This window comes from Canis lupus, chromosome 14, assembly GCF_003254725.2.
Source record: "Canis lupus dingo isolate Sandy chromosome 14, ASM325472v2, whole genome shotgun sequence".
Lineage (NCBI taxonomy): Eukaryota > Metazoa > Chordata > Mammalia > Carnivora > Canidae > Canis > Canis lupus.
This window is the reverse complement of record NC_064256.1, coordinates 43,585,543-43,607,724: the sequence shown is the minus strand read 5'-3', so window position 1 is coordinate 43,607,724 and position 22,182 is coordinate 43,585,543. Positions and strand designations below refer to the sequence as shown.

The following is a 22,182-nucleotide window of genomic DNA, read 5'->3' as shown; positions in this document are numbered from 1 at the left end:
CAAAAATTTAAATGATTTACGTTACAAGCACAGACAATGATGAGAGGTACTCTTTCCAACCCAGCAATGCCATTTCTAGAGATTTAGTCTAAAGGAATGCTCGTGCTCAAAATTACACACAGAATTGCTCCTAGTAGCATCCTTTATTACGAGAAAAAAAAAAAGAGAAAATATAAATGTCTAACACTAGTGGACTAGCACACAACTTGTATACCCATGTTGCAGAATATAATGCAGCCACGAAAAAGGTAGAGGCCAGTTTGTGCAGTGACTTCTGAATCTGTTCCCTTTTCCTGCTTTCAGCCCAGGCTCACGTCTCTTTCCCAGCCTTGTCCCAAGGATACTCACCATTATGGAGCCGACCACAGGCCCTTTGATCACCCACCACAGAGCTGTGTTGTCATTCATATCCCAGCAGCTGAAAGACAGACAGACAGAAAGAAGAGAGTTTAAGCTCAGGGCTGGGATGCCTGCAAGCCAATGACCCCGGCCCCATTTGGCACTTTTCCCTTGCAGCTCTCTGAGGAGGGGCTGGCTGGAACAAGAGTTTTCAGGCATCCTGCAGACCCAAGCCCAGTTTCGGTTCTTCTAGTGCCTTGGTCTTTCCCTCTGCTCCCCATCAAGGCAGCGAGTGGAGCCCAAGAGTAAGAATCATCAATGGGCTCCTGAGCAAATGGCCATGTTTCCCCTTCAGGCTTGTGAGGGTGGGGAGGTGACCTCATCCTCAATATTCTTCCTCTCTCCCCCAAAAGAAAAATAGACACTCAGAGCTGAGCCCAGAAGTGGAAAGGGACTCTGAAACCTTGCACGTTGTCACTAAGTTCTGGCTGAGCTGTGACTGGGCGGATCCATGACAGTGGGATCAGGGTGAAGTCAGGACCGAGGATGGGGGTACAGTCTGGCAGTTAATGTGAAGTCAGGGCAGCCACTGAGACCCATCTGTAAGAACCTACTCAGGGCTCTGGCCCTGGCTCTTGAGCATGTACTCACCCTGTGTCATCAAAGTAGAGCCTCAGCATTGCCCACACAGACACACACACAGTTGGGGTCCCTGGGAAGACAAGAAAAGGAGCCTGGTGATAACAGGAAAGCCAAGAGGCCCTGGGGTCCCCTCAGATTTGGGGCTCCCAGGGGCCATTATCGCCACTCAAACAGGGGGTCCTAATCATGGGGCAGGTCTCCCTTTCAGACCTGGAGTCTTAGGGACCCTAACTGTCCCTCACAGTGAGGCCTCTGGGGGTCCATGTATCCCCCAGTCCCTTGGCTATCTCACTTCTCGGAAGAACTTCAGCTGATATCACCTTCCAACTTCTATGGGCTTTCTATGGGCAGGAAGAATAAGAAAGGAACCAAGAACCAGACATCAGCTGCAGGACAATGACAGCACCTCCCTCCTCTGACCTAACACCTCTGACAGCGGGACCAGAACATACCTGGCCGTGAGGCCTGAGCCTGTCCAGGCCACAGCCAGCGACCTACCCCAGCCTATAATGGTGTACCAGTAGAAGTATCTCCTCTCGGGGAAGAAGGTCTCCACTAGCAGGGTGAAGAGGTACAGACCCTCGATGAACAGCCAGAAGTAGTTCGACACGACACAGTAGTGGAAGAAAACCATGATGGCCTTGCATTCCACCTGCAAAGAGGGTGGGGAGACTGAGGAAAGCATGAAGACCCCTCTGCTGGCCCCTACTCGGCCCTGAAAAATCGAAGCCAGCAGAACCAAGGAGAATCCTGAGGGCCCTTCAGCTCCAGCATGCTTGCGCTCAAACATCCCATGGATTGAAAGACTCAACATTCCTGAATTTGAAGAGTTAAAAACGGCAGCATCCTAGGATTCTGAGTTGCCCATGGAGGCAACTCTACAGTTGTCGGGAAAGGATGGGGGTGGGGTGAGCACAGGGCCCTCTACCTCCCCAGGCTCATTCACCCCCCAGTTTCCTGCTCCTTCTCCAGCCCCTCAGAGAGGGGAGTAAGGGGAGTAGACGACCCCACAGGAGACTCCTTAGTCAAATGAAGGTTTTAGACATCAATGCGGAGATTCCTGGTCCCCAGAAATCTCCAACAGCTCCCCCCGCCCCCACCATGTGTGCCCTCCTGGGTCAAAGTCCTGTGCTCTGGGCTGTTCTTTCCATTTTATTCCATCAAAACCTATCATGTCTGCTTACCTCCAAAGGTCTAAGAACTGGGGAGACGGTCTGGAGAGACCCAAGCCAAGCAGCCCCTCAGCTCTGTCACAGGTTCATTAAATGACCAGGGGCCAGGCAAGCCTCGCTCTAAGCCTAGTTTCCTTTGCAGACAAGCGAGAGAGGCGTTCCCTCTCCACGTTCTGCATCTGCTCTGCCAAGCGCACACACAGACTGAGAGGCAGGAAATGACACCAAGCAATGGTCTCGCTGGTTACTAGCAACCTCATGGCCATTCCTGGATTTCTGCGTTCACTGGGGACAATGCCTTAGCCTGCAGGAAAACACCTGGCTGGCGAGGTGTCACAGCAAGGGACCCCTGGAAGGCCTTTCCTACCGGGGTTCAGCTCACTCACGGTGGAGACAAAGCAGTGGTTGCTGTCCTGCTCCGCGTAGAGGATCCAGTCTTTGATGAAGACAGAGATGGCCCTCAGCATGAAGGACACGAACAGGTTCATGTGGATGAAATTGCGGGTGCAATGTAGCTTCCTAGGCCAGCAGGTGGGGGGCAGGGGGAGGAAGAGGCTTGAGGTGAGGAACCCCACAGCATCCCACCCCTCCTCTCCAAGGGCTGCTCTGGGCCAACTCCAGGCTCTGTCTCGGGTGGGTCCCCACCTTCCCACCTCCTTCCCAGGCCTTTGTTGCCAGACTCCACTATTCCAGGAGGCCAGACTTTCCCTTCCTGTGACCAGGAAGATAGAAGTGGGGAACGGAGGTCTCCTGCCCAGCATCTACCTCACTGCGTGGCCCCAGACATGTCAGGTGCCCTTTCTCAGATCAAGTTCCCCTTCTGTTATTGTAGGGGTGGGTGACATGCCTTCTAAGGGGCCTCCAAGGCTGACATTCAGAGGAGAGGGCAAGGGTAGGTGGGACAGGGCACGGGCTCCAAGCTAGGGTGGGCTGCCTTAGCTCAAATGCTGCTGGTGGGGAAGAGAGGGATCCTTACCGGAAACGACACAGGATGACCATGGCAGTGGTGAGGGTGACAAGGGATGTGCTATAGCCAACTGTGTACAAAGCCTTGACTGACAGGTAGTAATAATCCTGGAGGAAAGCACAAAACATCCAGGGCCCCACATGGGGCTTACCCCAGCCCCCAGCTCCCCGAGGCCAGGGCCTGCCCACCCCAGGGGTCCAGCACCCAGCCCCTCCTTCCTTTCTTCTCCTCTTGCTGATCTCACGTCTTGGTCTTGCTCTCCCTGTCAGTGCCTCTACTACCCTGCTCCCTCCACCCCACCCCCCATGAGCTTCTTACTGCCCCCTCAGTGTCTGTGCTCTGCAGAGGCTTAGTAAATGCTTGCTGAGTGCAGGGGCACTGACCAATCAGGACAGACACCAGCCTCAGCCCGGTGAAGTATCCAGGAGGCCCTCCCTGCTGGGCCTGGCCTCAACTTTCTCATTTCTGGGCCACAGAAAAGACAAGCGTCTTGGAAGGATACCCAGGGAGGTAGGGGACATGTGGTGGGGGCTGGAGGAACTTGGGCAGCAAAGCAGGTGCTTCTTGGCCCAGAATGAGTGAATGAAGTGTGTGTGTCTGGCTTGCCCCCTGTGTGTCTGGCTTGGGTATACAGCAGGTGCTCATTTGCTGCCTAGGATCCTAGAGTCCCAACAGAAGCCAAGGCCTTTGGTGGGGACATGCTGTCACGGGCCTCTTAAGCCTCACCCCCATGGTGGGGGCAGACACTCACCTGGTCCCCAGGCTCATATTCATCGTATTCATCAAACCCACACGCGTCTACATAGTGAGGGAACGGCTCTGACCACCCGTCCTCAGTGCAGTTCCGGCTCACCACCCTCATGTCTGCGGTAGAACAAAATCTCAGTGAGGCACAGGAAAGACTTAAGAGGACCCTGAAACTCTTACTTGAAAATTACTTCTTAAGTGGGAATTGCTAGAAACCCATATGCCCAACTGGGAAGCATAGTGACTACAGGTTCACGAAATTTTCCACTGTCTTAGAGAAAACAGTCCATGCCGGTGACCTCAAGCTCAGCCTTTACACAAAGGACACCGGGGAGGACAAGGCACCGCTGATCTCTTAACAAGGGCTGAGGGGACCGAGTCTCCCTCTCTTCTGGAACTGGCAAATGCTCACCAAGGAAAGGCCTGAGCCCCTCCCCTGGCTCTGGCTCAGCACTTGCCAGACGTCAGTGAGCAGAAAAGAATGATGTGAGATCACCACTGCAGACTCCAGCCCCCAGATCCTGGCCCAGGAATCACCTGAGGTGACCACGGAGCAGGAGTGCCCGTCGTCGTACCCCCGGGAGCTCTGCGCCTTCCAGCAGCTGCAAGATCCCCCACCAAGGGGATACATGGCTTGCTTGATTAACAAGGACCAGACCTCCATTAACCTAGCGCCAGATCTTATTAAGATGTGCATTTAGGTTTAAAAAAAAAAAAAAAAACTTTTGTCTTCCCAGGTTTAGAGGTCTGTTTCCTGTCACTAATGTACTTTAATTTCCTTTTGATAGACTTTAAAGGCCATTTTGTAGGACACCAAAGGGGAGGGAGTCCTTTACTGTCTGCAGAGTGGAATCTAGATTGGTTTTTGCCCCGCCTGGGGCCTTTTAGCCTTTAATGATTGCTCATTTCATCTTCCCCTCTCCTGACTGTCTATAAGGGTGAACCACAGACGTCCCGTGGAGGGGAAAGGCAAGCAGCCCCCCTGCCCCCGGCCCAGGCTGACCCCTGTTCGCAGACTGGCTTCCTGGGAGGTCACCTGGCATAGTAGGACATTTAGGAATGGTTCGCTCTTTCTCAGGATTCAGGGCCCAGGAAATTGTGTACAACGGGACACATCTGCAGGAAAGGGGCTCCTCCAGCACCCACGTTGCTGGAAGGTTCCTCTAGCTCCAACCAAGGCCACCTCTGGGGAGGTCAGGAAGGAGGCAAGGGCAGAGGCCAAGACAGGAAACCCTTCTACTTTCCCAATCTTGCATCCTCGCCTTGAGTTGGAAGATCCCAGGCCAATTCTTTTTTACCAAGAGAGTCAGAAACACACTTCCTGGAACTCTGGGAAGAAGCAGAGGGTGAGTGACCCTGCCACAGAAGACAGCTCTGCCCAGAGTGGGAGACTACTGGTCTCCATCACTTCTCCAATTCAGAGTCCTGTGACATAGGACACAGAGGACACCTGGCAGGCCCAGGGAGAGGAGTCGCTTTGTCCCACATTTTGATGCCAAATTCTTCCTGTTTCCAGCAAATCCACATAAGGCTGTTACTGGCACCCTCATTCCAAATCCCTCTGAAAATCTGCATGCCCCAGGGGGAAATCATGGCTTTGGCCAAGACCCTTCCCGTTCCTGAGCCTCATCTCCTCTCTGCTTTGCCCACATCAGAGTGGTGGGAAGAGGAAAGGGAAGCTGCTTTGAAAAGCAATTTTTAAAAAAGGGTCCTAGAGGTGAAAGCCATTTCCTTTCTTTTATTTTCCCCCTTTCTCCGTTTCTTTTTGTAAGACAGAGTGGGCATAGAGGCGTATAAATCTTTTTGTTCAGAACTATTCCACGAATTTGCCACTGTATTGTTCTGATGGAAATCTCCAGAAGATGGAGTACTCTCTAGACTGTCAAAACCTTGCAGTGACTGCGCCCACTTCACTAGACTCTTTTGCCCCAATGATTTCATAGGCGCATAGGATTTTAGGGCACTGGTTCTCAAAACTGGTTCTCCCCCCAGGCTAGCCCATCAGCATCCCTGGGAAGACTGGCTAGGCACGCACATTCTCAGGCCCGACCTCAGAGACTCTGGGGGTGGGGTCCAGGAATCCAAGTTTTAACAAGCCCTCTAGGTGACGGTGGTCACAGTGGGAAGCCTGAGAACCACCACTGGCACCCATGGGAGTCCCAAACTATCTGGGACCACCTAACCGAGGGGATCTGTGCTTGGAGCCCACAGTGTGACTTCGGGAGATCTGTGCACACAATATTCTATCTGAACACGTGAGTGCAAGTTTCTGCAGAGAAAATCCTCGGCTCTTCCAGAGAAGGAAAAGGACCTGCCAACGATCACATAGCCACAGAAAGGATGCCAGCCCGGGAACGGGGGTGCTCCCCAACTTCACGTGTCGGTGGATGCCCTCCCTCTGGCCAGCCTGTGGTGGGACCTGGTTTATGCCCTCACCTGAGAGATCCAAGGAGTTAGTGTCAGGGAAATCGAACTCTCGATCTGCAAAGCACAGAAGTGGGCAGGAGTCAGTACACAGCCATCAGCATGCCAGAGCTGTGCAAGGTTTACTCTCTACCCTGGAAGGCCAAGGCCATCCCCGGTCCTGAGGATAGGGGTGGGGGTCTAGGCCAAAAGGCTGCAGCACCCAGGGCAGCCACACACATCTCTGACACACTGTGCCTTCGGGCATCAATCCCTCTTGCTTTGTACTTCTGTGATGCTAATGATGGCCCATGACTCAGTTCTCCCCACTGGGCCACAGGAAGTGGAAATGGGATAGCGTCAGGAAGGTGGAAGGGCCTACGGACAGAGAGAGGAATGGAAAAAGATGACTAGGCCTTTTCCAGAAAGAGGCAGGAAGAGGAACATGGGTCTTGGACTTGGGTTTCTTCTTGGTCCACACGCCTCCATCTCAGCCCCAAACCTGTCTCATCCAAGGGAGCCCAGGACTTCGTCCGCAGACATTTTTTCCCTCTCTCCTGACTCTTTATTCCGCCTTCATCCTTTTCTTATGATGAGCCCCCTGCTAGCAACGAACCCTCATTTCCTTTCCAGTTCTCAAAATCTTGTTTCCAACACGTAGCTGACATGCCACCCCCCGACCTTTTCATTACCCTGGCTGCACGCTGCAGTTAGGTCTCTCTTGCTCTCAATGCCAAGGCCAAGGCCACTGAGCATGTTGGTATCTATGTGGGTTCACACACACATTCAGGCCTGTATGATGCCCTCCACGGGTGTATCTCATCCTCCCAGATCAGCCCATGAGCACCTCAAGGCCAAGGGCTGTGTCCCCCATCTGCCTGTGTCCCCCACCTCCCCGGATGGCTAAGGGCAGGTGGTAAAGGGAGAATCTGGTCCCGGAGGAGCCTCTCATTCCACCCGCACCATTCCCAGCAGTCAGAACTGGGTTCCCACTGGATGGACACATGGACAGATGATCAGCAGCCTTGTCCTCTCCAAGGTTCCTCTTACCAATGGTTTCTAGCTCCCACACTGAAAAAGAGAAAGAGAGAGAACACAGAGGTGAACGAGGGAGCTAAAGTTGGGTCTGCTCTCACTGGGGCCCCCCACCATTCCCCACTCCCAAACTCTGCTGGGGACCCAGGGGTGTGAGGACTATAGGCTGGGGGTGGACCAGACACCGGAGACTTCTACGTCTCCCTCCAGAATGGGACCCAGTTAAGGAGAGATGAGCCAATGCATCTGCGAGGGGGAGGGCAGATCAACGTCCCTGTGTCTTCAGAAGCCTGCAAAAGCAATGACCGCAGCAAACAGATTCGGCCCCTGGTGCCAGGAAATAGAATGAGAAATGCCATTCTCAACTTTCTAAGTAGGTAAGGTGAATCTCACTAATCCAGCTTTGTGAACACAGATGCTAAAGGGCCTGCCTTAATGAGCCATTAAGAATCAGGTGTAAATAAGCCATTCATGTTCGGTGCAGTTGCCAGAGGGAGGGACGGAGTGTGAAGGAAAGCCTTTCTTAAAATCTTAGTTCACTGCTGATTCATTTTGCCTCTTTTTGTTGTTGTTGAAAAGCAGCAGTCTTGCCACGGTACCTGCCCCAAAGCAGACGAGCAAGAAACCTCAGGTAAATGATGAATGAGGGGAGTACGTGAATGGAGGAAATGAGGAAGGCGGTTTCCATAGGAATGCGGCAGCGAGGTGGCTGAGTCACCGGCTGCCACCGCACCTGATGCCCTCCATACACACTGTACCCCACACCCCAGCACTTCCCCAGTTCGCCTCCTCTTCCAGATTCACTTCCTGTCTGGCGCTGGGGCACGCCCAGGCCCCCAGGTGTCAGGATGGGAGAGCCTCAAGCCACCCTCCTTTTGGGTTGGCAGGTCCAGTCCAGAGATGGGAGGTGTGGCTAAAAGCCCAGAAGGGGAAGTGAGGGGAGGGGAGGCAGGGCAGCTGCTTTCCCTGGTCTTTGCGTAGGGCCATGCACCACCACCCCCCAATACAGCTACTATCCCCTCTGCCAATTCCCACAAGCACCTGCCCCTCCAGGCAGAGTCACGGGTGCTGGGGTTCCAGAAGACAAAGAGAAGGTGTCTCTGTCTCTCGCAGACAAGTGGGAGGATGGAGATAGGCAGGACTCATAGTGGAGTGGAGCTCAGAAGCGCTCCAGTTCCAGAAGGACACTGGCCTAAGGCTTAGGCAGGTGAAATAGGAAGCTGAGGACCAGGTCGCAAGGTGCTGTGTATGACCACACAAGTGAGTCAGATGCCTCTAATCCCCTCAAGAGCCCCTGCCCTCCACCCTCCTCTCAACAAGGCCCCAGCCCAAGGCTCAGCAGTGAGTGGGCCAGCTCTTAGGACATCACCTGCCTGGAGCCCAGCCCCACCGAATTTGGTGTCCTGCTTCCCTCAACAGCCACAAGGAGTGGGGTGGAGGAGCAGGAGCTAGCTCTAGACCCTTCCCAGAGGCAGGGCGGATGGGCTGGAGAGCAGCCTTAAGACTCTACAAGGTCCCAGCTGAAAGGTGGGGACTGGCCTAGAGAGCCCAGCAGACTCATACCCAAAGAAGAGATCTGCATGAAGCCCTCTTCCTCAGACCCCTCCCCTTGAAGATGCAGTCACTAAGACCCTGTCCTTGTCACAGAGCACTGCCCGCCCCCTTCTGGCCCTTCCTCTCCATGTTCCTACATCCTGAGTTAGGAACCTCAGCCACTGCCCACCTCTAGGACTCTCAGATTGTCTGGGGCCCCTGATAATTTCCACAAGCTCAACAATGGCCAAGACCTCAAATACAGACATGTCCGAAACTGAGCTCTTTGTGATACCATACCTAGTATCTAAGTGGGTATGTGGGTATGGACAGGAGTGTCTTGTGTCTAGCTGACTGAGGGCGACTCATTGTGTGTCCATATCTGGGTGTGTCTCTGGCCCTCTGAGCATCCCTGTGTGGTGATAGTGACACCAGCTAACACTATTGACCGTTAGCATGTGCCAAGGCCTGGGCTACCACGTGTGTTCTTCCACTTAATTCCCCAGTCACGATGCCACATTGCCATTTGACAGAGCAGAGAATGCGGGCAAGGGACAGAGGGGGAATTGCCTTGTTCAAGGTCCAGCCTGGGTAAGTGATGGATGTGGACACCTCCAAGAGCACAGCCTGGCCTCACACACAATGACAGCACAATGTGGCACATTTCCACGTCAACCTGTGTGTACTAGGGTCTGTAGCTTCATGCTCTCACTAGCATGGGAACTCTGGAACAGGGAATACTGGCTTGTAGGATGCCCCAGTCCTTGGTACCTGTGTCCCAGAAAAGCCTGGGCCTCAAGCGTAAGGAGCAGGCTAGACCAATCACGGCCTAGGGAGACCCCAGGGAGAAACTCACCTTGGTCTGGGTTGAAGATTCGGAAGAGTTCAGGGCAGCTGACCAGGACCATCTCACCCACGCGGGCAGGCTTCCAACACGTGAGGTTGTCCCACATTCCAGGGCAGCCTGTGCAGAAGAGCACCACCACGGTGAGAGGCGGCCCAGCCCCACACATGCACACACACACCACACACATACCCTTGGGAGCCATGCCCTTGCAGGGGGAGGGAACAGTGTCACGGAGGGAAAGTGAGGCTCACTGTGTGAGGCAGGGCTCAGCCTCATCCCTGGAAGACCCCTCACAGAGGAGCTGAGTCATTCCAGGAGCTCCCAAGGTGGAGAGGGAGCGCTCACCTGATTTTACACCTCACACCACCCCACGGTGCTGGCAGGATTGCAGGGCAGGGAGAAGCAGACCAATATGGGATCACTAAGCATGAGATGCTGGGGGTCTGTGTAGCACCCCACACCAGCTCCCCCTAGTCCTTCCAGCCGCCACCATCACTAAGGGGTCCAGCTTCGACTAGGCCTCCTCGGTGGTCCCTCCCTGTCCCTGAGGGCAGGGCCAGGAGCCGGCTGGCTTAAGGGTGCTGCTCCAGGGCTGCACCTGCCTTCCGGATAGTGAGGTTCTGAGACTTGGGAGAGGAGCGGCCACTGGCCAGCCAGACAGGGAAGAGGGGAAAGCCAGCCAGGCAGAGGCCTGCGCAGCCACGGCCCAGGACTGTGAAGGGACACGGCGCCCAGAGACAGAAAAGGCCAGGGTGGTGGTGGCACAGACCCAGCTCAGGTGAATGCTGAGGGCTGGCTGAGGGGTGGGACAGACGGGGTGGGGGGGGGGGGGGTGGGACAGACTGGGGGGTCCTTAGGAATCATCAAGACACAGCGCCTTGCTGGACATGCACTGCTGGGAGCAAGAGAAAGATGACAAGCTTGCCGGCCAGGTATTAATTTGGGGGCTCAGCGGAGCCTCCTGTCCCTCTGCCTACCTTCCACTCTCTCCTTCCAGCCCTCGCCAGCTCTCCGGGGAGCTCTCTGTACTCCCCACAGCCACTTCCTCACCTGCCTTCACACCCCACCCCTTCCTCTGACTAGCCCTCCTCTCTGCTGAAATGCCTCTGGCCACCAGCTTTGGCCACCACAAGGCATGTCTTGCCCACCCTGACTAAATGCAGTGCTGGTGGCTGTCCGGCCCCTGGGGCCTCACCCCCTCTCACCTGGGACAAGATCACCGGCTCATGGACTTAGGGACAGAGCTACACTCAGACAACCCCCAATCCTGAGACCCGCACTCCCTGAAAACAGCCTCCCGTGGCTGGAGAGCCCCACATGAAAGGCCCAAGGGAATCCCAACCCAGCCCATCCAGGGCTCAGTTCGGCATCTCTCACTAAAACCTGACTTCCCGTCTCGGCTGGACACTTAGACTTGAAGCCACCACAGCCCCTCTGGCCAACCTAGCAGTCTTGCAGCTTTAGCAAGCACCCTTGGCCCACGTGATTAACTAAACCTTTCTTTGTAGATCTATAGATGATGCATTCTTTCCTCGAAAAGGACACAGCCCCTTCCGCACCAGGCACCAGACCCTCCTGTACCACCTCTGCGCGTCCCAGTAGTGTCTGTAGGTGGCATCTGTAGCGTGCACGTAATCAAGTAATGTTACAGACCACTGCACTCCCTTAACTAACTCACTGCCTACAACCCTTTTAAAAAGTCTCTGGGGCGGGCAGGAACCTCGGACTCGGCCTTGGGGCAAGTTTGCGTTCTCTCTGGGTAGCCAGCCTTCTGAATAAAGCCTGTACTCTTTTCCAAACAAAACTCATCTCTTGGGGTGCCTGGGTGGCTCATTCGGTTAAGGGTCTGCCTTTGGCTCAGGTCATGATCCTGGGGTCCTGGGATGGAGCCCTGTGTTGGGCTCTCTGCTCAGCGGGGAGTCTGCTTGTCCCTGTCCATCTCCCTCTTCTTCAACCCTTCCTCCTCCTTGTACTCTGCCTCTCTCTCTAATTAAGTCTTTATTGTTTATAGAATAAAATATTATAAAAACTTTTGTTTTATTTAGACACTAAATAAAAACAAACATTTGTCCCTGGAGAATTGGCTTTTCAAACAAAGGGCAGCCAAAGTTGGGTTTTGGTAACAGACTGCCCTTACTATGTCTCCTTCTCCTTGTCCATATCCGACTGGTCACTATGTCCTGCTGGTTTGACCTCCAAACACTTGTGGAATCCATGGCCTATTCTCTATCCTCCCACCCCTGTCTAGTTAAGGGGTAAGCCATCCTCTCACCGGGACCATGGTCACCTCACTCAACCCCACAGGCTATGATGATGATCTTTTCAAAAGGAAGATCTGGTCAGGTCATACGGCCCACCCCCAGCAGAGCATATCTGTCAGAGGACCTATCACCTCAAGTCCTTAATGTGGCCCCCAAGACCCAGCCCTGGCCACCCCCCTCCGGCACATGGGGAGGGGATGAGGCCTTGGGACAGCGGTTCCCCCAGGGGAAGGGCATGAAGTGAGAAGGGCATGGAGATGGGAGCCCCAGGGAACCCCACATTTACCAGGTGGGCAGAGGAAGTATACACAGTGAATGTAATTCCTAAGAGGGGGGCAAAGGCTGAGGAGGGAGGCAGCTGTGTGGAGGGTCCAACAGCTGAGTAGTTTCAGGAAAGGCCCCACACCCTGCTGAGGGGTCTGTACGAGGGCTTTGGAGAGGGCTTCCTTACCAGATAAGGGACAGTCAGCGGGTGACCGACACTGTCCCACCTCAGAGCTGTCATGAGGATTAATGAATTCATACACGTAAAGCCCTTGGAACTCCAGGCTCCCTCAATGCATATTCACTGCTGTTATTAGCATTAATTTCATTATTTCAATTAGGTGTCCCTGAGAATCATTCCCCTGAGAGAGGCCCAGGCAAGGAGATGAAGCAGAGCCCTGCAAGGTGAGGACAGATTCAGTGGAGTGCCACCAACAGGTCACAGAGGACGCCTGGGCAGGCGCTAAGCAGGGCCAGAGGACCTAGGGCGGCCTTGTGGGCTCCCAGGCGCTCTGCTGGGGCCCGTGACTAATGGGCCGCGTCTGGACAAGAAGGCATCCAGAGCTTCCAAATGCGGAAGACCCGCTCTCTCAGAATTCAGACCCGGCTATTTTGGAATTCCTACCCAGTCACACCGGCCCAGTCTCCTGGAATGACCAAGTTCCGGAGCTGGAAGCACCACAGTAAACTCTGAGGGTAACACACCAGGAAGATAAGGACACCAGGACCAGAGCCATAGCCCGTCATGGCTGAGTCCCGTTCACCCCACACAGCAGGACTCCAGCGGGCACGTGGCTGCTTATGACAGCACGTCCCTGAAAGAGGCGCAACAGCACACCTTTGGCTGTCATGGTCCACGCTGATCTGATCGTGGGTCTGGCCCAGGCCCTGGAAGCCCCAGCCAACAGACGCTCCCTTCATGTGCAACACTGGGCTCCCGCCAGCTGACATTCCTGAGGTCTCAGGGCCCCTGAGATACAGGGAGCATGGCCAGGAGGGCTGAGGCAGGGATGCCATGAGGGGAGATGGGGCCCCCCGGTTGGAGGTCAGAGGTGTAGAGGCGTGGTGGGGAGTCCACTCTCTTGACAACTACTTACTGAACCCCTGCGGCGCCTACCACACCCACCAGGCCCAGGGCCACAATGGTGTAGAAAACAAATCTAAGAAGTTTGCCAGTGAGGGCAGAGGAAGCAGAAGGGCACCTGCATGTCCCTTCAGCACCTGCATGGCAGCCTTAAGCCTTGAATTCTGCGGACTTCTGCCAAGGGCTCACTTCATGACGCTGGTAAGTCTTTACCCACTGCACCCTGACTCCGTTTCCCTGTGTGCACTGTGAGGGCGGGGTGTCTCTGAGGTTATGCTCAACTCTGGGTGACCAGAGCTCCAATTTGGAACAGAGATTCACTCAGGACCTGCGGGTGCCCAGAAGGGTGGCTGGGGAATCTGGGGCTGCCCACCCTGGCCCCAGGGCCAGGACAAACATCTCCCAAGGGCTACCTGCCAAGGTGCCCCACATTACCCCACGGCCTACCACACTATGGAAGCCCTCCTTAGGTTCCCAGCCTCGTTCCCCTCCAGGGTCTAAGGTTCCTAGGGGCAATTCCTACAGCACCAAGGCAGGTGGAAAGACTAGAACTAAAATCCATAACTGGAGGGTCCAATCCCAGGGTCTGGGTTTAGGGGACTGTAATATTAAGATATAATAAGAATTATATATTTGGTCTTAGTCCCAGCTTCCAGGCAACACTCCTAAACTAAACCCATGGAATTTCCTGACAAGGGTGAAGGGAGTGTCTTTAGTTATTCAAAAGCCTCTTTCAATCACACCTGAGTTTATGCTAAGGAGGTGACTCTTGGGTGACCCTGGCTGGTTGCTAGGGGGAACCAACCACATGACTAGAAGGTGGGGACTTTCAACCCCACCCACCAACCTCATGGGAGGGGAGAGGAACTAGAAATTGGGCTAATCACCAATGGCTAATGATTTAGTCAATCATACCTACACAGCAGGATTTCCATAAAAACCCTTAACAGTGGGGTTCAAAGAGCTTCTGGGTTGGCACACACACCCACATGCTAGCAGAGTGGTGCAAAGGGACAGAGGCTCCTGCACTTGGGATCCTTTCAGACCTCACTCCATGAACCCCTTCATCTGGCTGTCATTTATATCCTTTATAGTAAACTGGTAAACTATGGTGTTTTCCCGAGTCCTGTGAGCCATTACAGCAAATCACTGAAACTTAGGAAGAGGGAAGTCATGGGAACCTCCGATTTGTAGTCAAGTCGGACAGAAGTGTGGATAACATAGGGACCCATGATTTGCGATTGGCATGTGGAGTTGGGGAGGTGACAGTCTTCAGACTAAGCTCTTAGCCAGTAGGGTCTGTGCTAACTCCAGGTAGTTAGTGTCAGAAGTGAATTAAATTGTAGGGACACCGATCGGTGTCCACAGAAAACTGGAGAATGGCTTGGTGTGGAAAGCCACACATTCAATGTCAGAAATGCTGTGAGTAGAGACATGGTTTTCCTTTAGGGGACAATGTCCCTGATCCCATCAGGAGCTCACAGCTCTCTGCCCACCCCTCTGGCCTGCATCACTGCGGTCACAAGAGACTCAGGCAGCCACCTCGAGGCTTTCCAGAATGCCCCACTCACACTTGCACAGCTCTCACCTCTCAGCCTGTTCCTGATGGAGGTGGTGTGGGTTCTATCCCCTCTCCCCTCCTCAATGGGGCCTGTTCTGAATCCCTCCAGTAACCCTCTCCGGGCAGATGAGGAGGATACCATCTGGGCTCTAGAAAAAGCCTTGGGTTTCTCTGAGGACAGCAACTCGTTTTCCTTCCACCCCCACAGAACACATCCAGCTTCTCTACCCCCATCTGTTCCAGACTCTAGTCCCAACAAACCTTAGTTCTGTTGGGACTGGAGGATCTCAAGACACCTTTTCTCCTTCTACCCCCCCCCCTTTTATCTTATTTTTCTTCTCACTCTCCCTTCCCCTCCCTCTTATTCACTCACTTACTCAAGAAGTTCTGTATCTATAATATGAGTCAGATGCTGCTGAGCAATACAGAGTGAATAAGCGGCCCGGTCTCTGCCTGCACAGAGTTTATAGTCTGGTGGTCAAATAAAAGAGTTTGCATTTTATGCTAAATGGTAGGAGCAGCCCTTAGATTAGGAATTGCCTTCCTGTTGCCACTGCAACAAAGCAAACTCAGTGGCTTAAATGTCACAATTTCTTACCTTGCAGATCTGGAGGTCAGAAAGTCCCAGACTGACCACACTGGGCTAAATAAAATCAATACATCTGCAGGGCTGCATTTGTTTTTGTTTTAGTTTTCTTTTTCTGGAGGCTCTAGCGTGAATCCATTTCCTTATCTTTTCCAGATTCAAGACATTCCTTGCCCGGCGGCCCCCTTTCACCATCTTGAGAGACAGTAGATAGCATCCTCAACTCTCTCCTCTGACCCGCCTGCCTTCTTCCTTCCCTTATAAGGACCCTTGTGATTATATTGGATCCACTTGAATAATCTAGGGTACTCTCCCCATCTTAAAATCCTTCACTTAATTACGTCTGCCAAGTACCTTTTGCCATGTAAGGTAACACACTCACAGGCTTTGGGGATTAGGGTGTGGACATCGCTGGCAGGGGCACCCTTTTGCCTCCCATAGATGCGGTTTAAGACAAGGAGTCATATGACCTGATTCAGCTGAGTGGGAAGGTAATCCATTTCAAAAGCAACCAATCGAACACGGGACCTATTAGGATATGGGCCTAAGTCCAGGGGAAGGTGGAGGGACTCTATTTGGAGCCAGGACAGGCAAGACGGAAAGGCATTCTGTGTTGGGGAGTCTGGATGTGGGACTGAAGGGCCTGGTGACAGACCAGCTGTGGCTGGCAAGCTCACCCTTATCACGTGACTGGGTTCTCCCCGAGGGTAAGTGGAGGTGATGAACTGCTCTCAAAGGCATCCCTCACAGGCTCCATGCTCTTTTTCTCTCTCCTCTCTCTGTGGCACCCTTGGAGGCCACATGTTGAGGGTGACAGTGTTTTAAGGCAGAAGGAGCCTGGGGCTCTGAAGGACCCCTGCAGAGTCAAGCTCCGCCTCCTGACTCTGCCAACAGCTGGCCTGTGAGCTGTGCTTGCAATAAAGGCTGTGGCACCCAGGCTCCAAAATGTTAAGGGTTTTGTTGTTGTTGTTACCGCAGTGAAATCTAGGCTACCCTGACTAATGCAGTGGAAGAGCTACCGAAGACGACACCTGGATTTCTAGCTTGCGTGTCTCTATGGCCAGAGGCGTTAGCCATTCTCCACAGTGGAAAGAAATGGATGAGAAGTAAATGGTGGAGGGTATTAGGCAGGCTAGAGCTCAACAGTTTTGTTTGGAGTGTGTTCAGTTTGAGATGGTGCCAAGAGCCAAGTGGAGGCAGATTTCAAGCAGGCGGTCAGATAAAAGTCCAGAGTGCAGACGGGGGAAGTCAGAGCAAGAGAATAAGGAGTGGTCAGCACAGGGTGCTAGGGAGGACCACGGACCTGGGTGATGCGCCTAGTGGGAGGGCGTGCATTAGAGAAGTGAGGAGGGGCATCTGGGTGGCTCAGTGGTTGACCATGTGCCTTCGGCTCAGGTCATGATCCCAGGGTCCTAGGATGGAGTCCCACATTGGGCTCCCCCTGGGGAGCCTGCTTCTCCCTCTGCCTCTCTGCCTCTGCCTCTCTCTCTCTCTCTGTCTCTGTCTCTCATGAATAATAAAACCCATTAAAAAAAAAAAAGAGGAAGAAGAAGAGTGGAGTAAGAAGAAGAGTGGAGTAGAGGGCCTGGTCCCAACAGAAGAATAAACGCAGCATTTAGAAGACAGGGTGGCAAAGAAGACTGAGGAGTAGTGGCCAGGAACCCAGGGAAAACCAGGGCAGATTAGCAACAGAGCAACCAGGAAAGCAAGCTTCAAGGAGGCTGTGGTCAAGTGCACCAGCCACCGGTCCCCTCTTCTCCTCCCCCTGGGAGAAAGGTAAAAAATCAGAATGGCTCCTATGCCCTGGGAGAGCTCTCTGCTTTGACACCCCCAAGCCTCCCTATTCACCTCTCCTCCAGTTCTCCAATTCTACACAAAGTCTGCCTGTGCCCTCCTAGCTCAGTCTGCCCCCTGACCCCCACCCCAAGGCTTGAAAGCCTCTAGGGAACCTGGGCAGGGGGCTCCATCACAGCTGGGATCCTGCTCAGGGGAGAGCGCTGTGCACACTCTGGGGGGATCTGGGTTGGGGGGGCTGCTCTCACTAAGACACTAGACACAAAGCAGCCACGGAGACGTGGTGCCTCGTGACAGCAGGAGGGGGAAAGACCACTTGGGCGCACTGAACAGAGAGAGAACACAAGGGCCATTAGCCTCGACTGGAACAAAATAAGGAGCTAATCGCAGGTTGTCATGGTGATGATTTTGTCCAGTTCCACGCAGTGTTCAAAACCCATGAGACCAGGGGCACCAAAGGGACTCAGACAAAGACACAGTGCTCCCTTGGAGGATGCTTGGGTATTGTTAAAACAAGCCCCTCATTTTAGCACACAGTTCCAGGGTAAAAAATGATTCGATTTACCTCACAGCCAATATTTCTGATCCATAAAATGGGGACCAGCTGTGAGCTCAGTGCTGGGAGTGGAGGGGGGAGGAATGAAGATGCAGTCCTCCCCTCTGGAAGTCAGGGGTTCTCAAAGTGGGGACCGCAGGCCAGGGACAGCACAGGAACCTGCCAGAGATGCAGACGCATTCAGGCCCCACCCAGACCCACTGAGTCAGAAACTCTGGGGTTGGGGTCCAGTAATTCTGCGTTTTGACAAGCCTTCCAGGAGGTTCTGATGCAGGCTCGAGTCTGAGAACTATGGGACCAAGGGAAAACCAGTCTGGACAGAAACGGAACCGACTGTCAGAAGTGAGGGTCCCCGCAGACCCCAGCCTTTCCCATGCTGAGCGCCTGTTCAGTCTCAGAGTGGCTGGGAGGTGCTGTCAAGAAGCTGATCTTGCCCTGGGGCTGGGGAGCCAGGGCACCAGCCCTTAGGTGGTGCCCTCCTCCAGGCCTCTCCTCTCGTGGTGAGAGTGGAGGTGGGGCTGGGGCAAAGCGCTCTGCCCCCGACAGGCTTCTGAGGTTGCAGCAGAATAGCAATGAGCAGGCTTCCGCATCTTCCCTCCTGCTCCAGCCAAAGCCACCGCGGGCCTCTTTCATCTTCTCCAAAGCAGGGGGACCCCCAAGGAGGACCACACCCAAGCAGCCCCACTTACATGCAGGGAAGGCCTCCAGGCGGCCGGAAGCCCCGCAGCCCTGCAAAGAGGAGGTGCTGGCCGGACTCGCTCGGGCTGAGCAGAGGACAAAGCAGGCTGTGCCTGTGACCCGGGTGGGCCCGGCAACTCTTTTAAGAGTAGAGCCCCCGTTCCCACGCATTGGAGTCCTTTCTCCTTCTCTCTGGGCACAAGAGCACCGCCACACAAAGGGCAGCCCCCAGTTGGATGGCAGACCTGGGCCCTGTCCCAGAGCTGGCTCCAGCCCTCCATGTGACCCAGCCAGTGACTGCCACCTCTAGCCTCAACCTCTCTCTGTGTCCCATGACAGAGCTGGACTCCATGTGGTCCCAAGTCCCACTGAGCATTCAGGGGTCTGGGACGAGGTACAAAACCACTTAACAGATCTCCTCAAAACAGTCTCAATAAACATCTTTAAAACACCCCGAGGATGTTGTGAACAAAAAACCATGCAGGCAGCTTTCGCTCTTCTGGCCTTGCCTGGCTTCTCTACCCTCTTCAGCTGTCTGTGGAACTCTGGTCCCACCCTGTCACCCTCACATCTCTCTGCCCCTTGGCTTCCACTCTGAAGGCTGCTCTGTGCATTACCATCCCAGTTCTCTTTAAGGTGTCCCAGGGACAGAAAAGGGGTTGACAGGAAGCAGGTGCCTTCCAGGGAGCCCCCTACTGCCCCAGACACACACACACACACACACACACACACACACACACACACACACACACTGTAGGATGGACACACCTCATCTCTAGTAGATTAGTATCCTCATTCCAACACACTCGCTTTAGAATTTAAAAGAATGAAGGAAATATACGAAATGCATAGAAATACATTTTTCAAATATAGCAAAGCATGACTGTGAGTTCACAACTCACAGTTACTGGAACAGGGTGACAGATTTTCTTTTTCCATTTTCAAGTACACTTCGGGGCAACAGCTGACCTCTGGCCAGAGTTCTGTGCATGGTGCATATGCTTAGGGACAGAAAGGGGGGAGGTGCAAAGAAGGGGTGCAGTGGGAGGGCTGGCCTCTTGGTTCACCCGAGCACAACACCATGCCAACTGCCAATTCTCCATTACATTCACATTTGGCTCTCGGCTAAGAATGAGCTCCCAGCCTGGCTTAGCTGTGCTCAGGGGGCTGCTCTCTGGTCCAAGAGGGCATGAGCATCCAGTGGATGCCATCCTCTGGCCACAACAACGGCTCTCAAACTTGGATATGCTTTAGAATCATCTGAAGGCTTTTAACACATACCTCCAACAAGCCCCCTACACACACCAAATGCTAATCACGTTGGTGTGAGAAGGGCCTGGCCATCAGCATCTGTTAAGTGCTCCTGGGGGTTCTAATGCCCTGCACAGCGCAAGGAGATCAACTGCTGCCTGGCTTTCTCAAGCAGGTGTAATACGAAGCCAGGAAGCCTAGCTCAACTGCAATGACAAGGTTGCCCCCAGGACCTGAGGCTCGGATACAGCACGTGAGCAAAATTAAGACCCTAGCAAACTCTCCCCATCTGCTGACCGCAAGATCAGTGCTCTACCAGAACTTCAGCATTGGAGAGATGCCCAATGCCCCCCCCGAGGGGTTCTTCCAACCTCAGCTTGTAGGGCAAAGTCCCTGCTGACCAGAGGCCTGAAGTGAGCCAGGCTGGACACTTCTGAGCCTCCCCTTGCCAGGCCCTGTCTCCTTCCACAGCACCGGAGCTGAGGCCTAGAGGGTCACTAGAGGCTGAGGCCTCCTGCTATCCTGGCCCTTAGAAACACTGATGCCCTTTAGCCAAGTGAAGTGCAGGCCTCGGGGGGCACACTGAAGGCTGTCCTCTCCTACTTCTCTCTCCAGCTTCATTCCTCTGCCAAGTGACATTTCACTGCACAAGGGGGGTGGGAGCAGTTTGGTTATCTCTCGGCTCCTCCTCTGAGCCACAACACAGTGTAGCAGTTAACGGCAAGGACTGCGGAACTACCAAATGCACATCCTGGCTCCTCCCTCCCTGGCCCTGTGACCTACCAGGTAAGGGGCTAGCAACCTAACTTCCGTGAGTCTGCGTAGCCTCAGCTGTAAAATGGGAGGAAAAACTCTACCCAGCCCATAGGTCGGTGAGGTTACATGCAACTCCGTGTGGGAAGATTCGGAAGCTGTCCTTGGTGTTCAAGTGTGAGCTGTCACAGTCCCCACCCACTGAACTCACTGCTCCCTTCCTATCTTTATCAGGGGTCATCCCCCACCTGGAGCTCTCTCTCCCCTTCCCATGCTTCTCCATCTGCCCTCTGCAGCCTGGATCTGGTTCCCAACCCCTCCTCCGGTCTTCCAGAAAGCCCTTCCAGATTGTTCCAAACTGTACTGATCTGTTTCCTGTAGAGATCTCCACACTTCCCCAGAACTCAGATCGAGTAGAAGATGGGAGACCCTGGAGGCACTCCATACCAGAAGATGACAACTCTAAGTAACTATCATGCTTTTGTTGAGTACTTAGCAAATGCCACATAGAACCCTTAGCATTTCCCATGATTGGCATTTAATGCAATAATGCTAGGTAGTAGATATCATCTTTTCCTCCATTTTTCAGACAGAAAAATGAAGGCATTAAGTGCCCTTTGCAACATCACATGGCTGGTGAGGGGGGTAGAGCTTTAGCGGATCGTATCCTTTTTCCAAGGCAGCAGATCCCAATGGTTGAGGGCACAGAGTGCCCAACTATAAGTTTCACCTCTGGATCTTACTGGTCTCCAAGCAAGGTACATAATCTCCATGGGCCTCAGTTTCCTCGCTATAGAATAGGGGTAATAACAGACCCAACCCTCTAAGTTTCTGGAGAAAAAAAGCACTAGCACATTGACTGGCACATGGTAAGTCTATATAAGTACTGGCTACTAACATGATCCATCCCACCTGCTCATTTTAATAGAGAAGGTTCTGAGGCACAGAGAAAGAAAGAGCTGTGGAGGTGGTGATCCAGCTGGGCCCTCAGTCTCTTCTTTGCCACCTGATGGCTGCCTTTTGACTCTACTTAATAACATCTCAGCTTCGTCTATAGAGCCCCATCCTATGACTCATGGCAGGACAATAGGGAGAGGTAAGAGAATCTTGAGGCAGACTGTAGGAGGGTGTAGACTCCTCTCTGCTCTGGTCACTCAGAGTCAGAGGAAAGCTCGCTTCCGGAAGACCCCTCCACACCCTGCCTCTTGCATGCCCAGCCTGAATGCCCCTTCCTCCTTGAAGCCCTCCCTGATCCCACCACTTCCACTCACCCTGCGCAGCATAAAGTACTTTCTCCTTCCACTGAATTCCCAAAGCACCAGCTCCACCTCTCCCCCCTGGCATGACCTCTGTGAACTGCATCTGGGCCTATCAGAGTCTCTCTGCAGTCCCCTACCTGTGGCCTTGCCCTACGCAATCCAGGCCAGACACTAAGATTCCAATTTGTCATGAGTGAGCGAGCGAATGAGTGGGTGAGTGAATGAGTGAGAGTGAATGAATGGGTGAGTGAATGAGTAAGTGCATGTATGAGTGAATGAATGAATGGGTGAGTGAATGAATGAGTGAATAAATGAATGAGTGGGTCCGCAGATGAGGGAATTTCTTCCACAGGCCTGGGGTTCCTCACCCAAGTCCAGGTTTGAGGGTGACCTGTGGTCAGCCCTGACTCACAGGGCCCCTGGGACCCTAGGCCAGACCTCTCTGTAGCC

At 53.7% G+C, this 22,182-nt stretch overlaps 1 protein-coding gene across 5 annotated transcripts in view; it reads right to left on the bottom strand.

Annotated features, from left to right (window-relative positions):
• Nucleotides 1-22,182, bottom strand: part of ADCYAP1R1 (ADCYAP receptor type I) — a 58,318-nt gene that overhangs the window by 21,364 nt on the left and 14,772 nt on the right. For all 5 annotated transcript variants that reach the window (XM_025464541.3, XM_025464539.3, XM_025464542.3 and 2 more), the window contains exons 4-12: nucleotides 9,695-9,802; nucleotides 7,321-7,341; nucleotides 6,304-6,348; nucleotides 3,872-3,984; nucleotides 3,130-3,227; nucleotides 2,540-2,672; nucleotides 1,480-1,633; nucleotides 991-1,051; nucleotides 349-418 (exon numbers count right to left, since the gene is read on the bottom strand). In XM_025464541.3, the coding sequence (XP_025320326.1) occupies nucleotides 349-418; nucleotides 991-1,051; nucleotides 1,480-1,633; nucleotides 2,540-2,672; nucleotides 3,130-3,227; nucleotides 3,872-3,984; nucleotides 6,304-6,348; nucleotides 7,321-7,341; nucleotides 9,695-9,802 (803 nt within the window). The remainder of the gene's footprint in view (nucleotides 1-348; nucleotides 419-990; nucleotides 1,052-1,479; nucleotides 1,634-2,539; nucleotides 2,673-3,129; nucleotides 3,228-3,871; nucleotides 3,985-6,303; nucleotides 6,349-7,320; nucleotides 7,342-9,694; nucleotides 9,803-22,182) is intronic.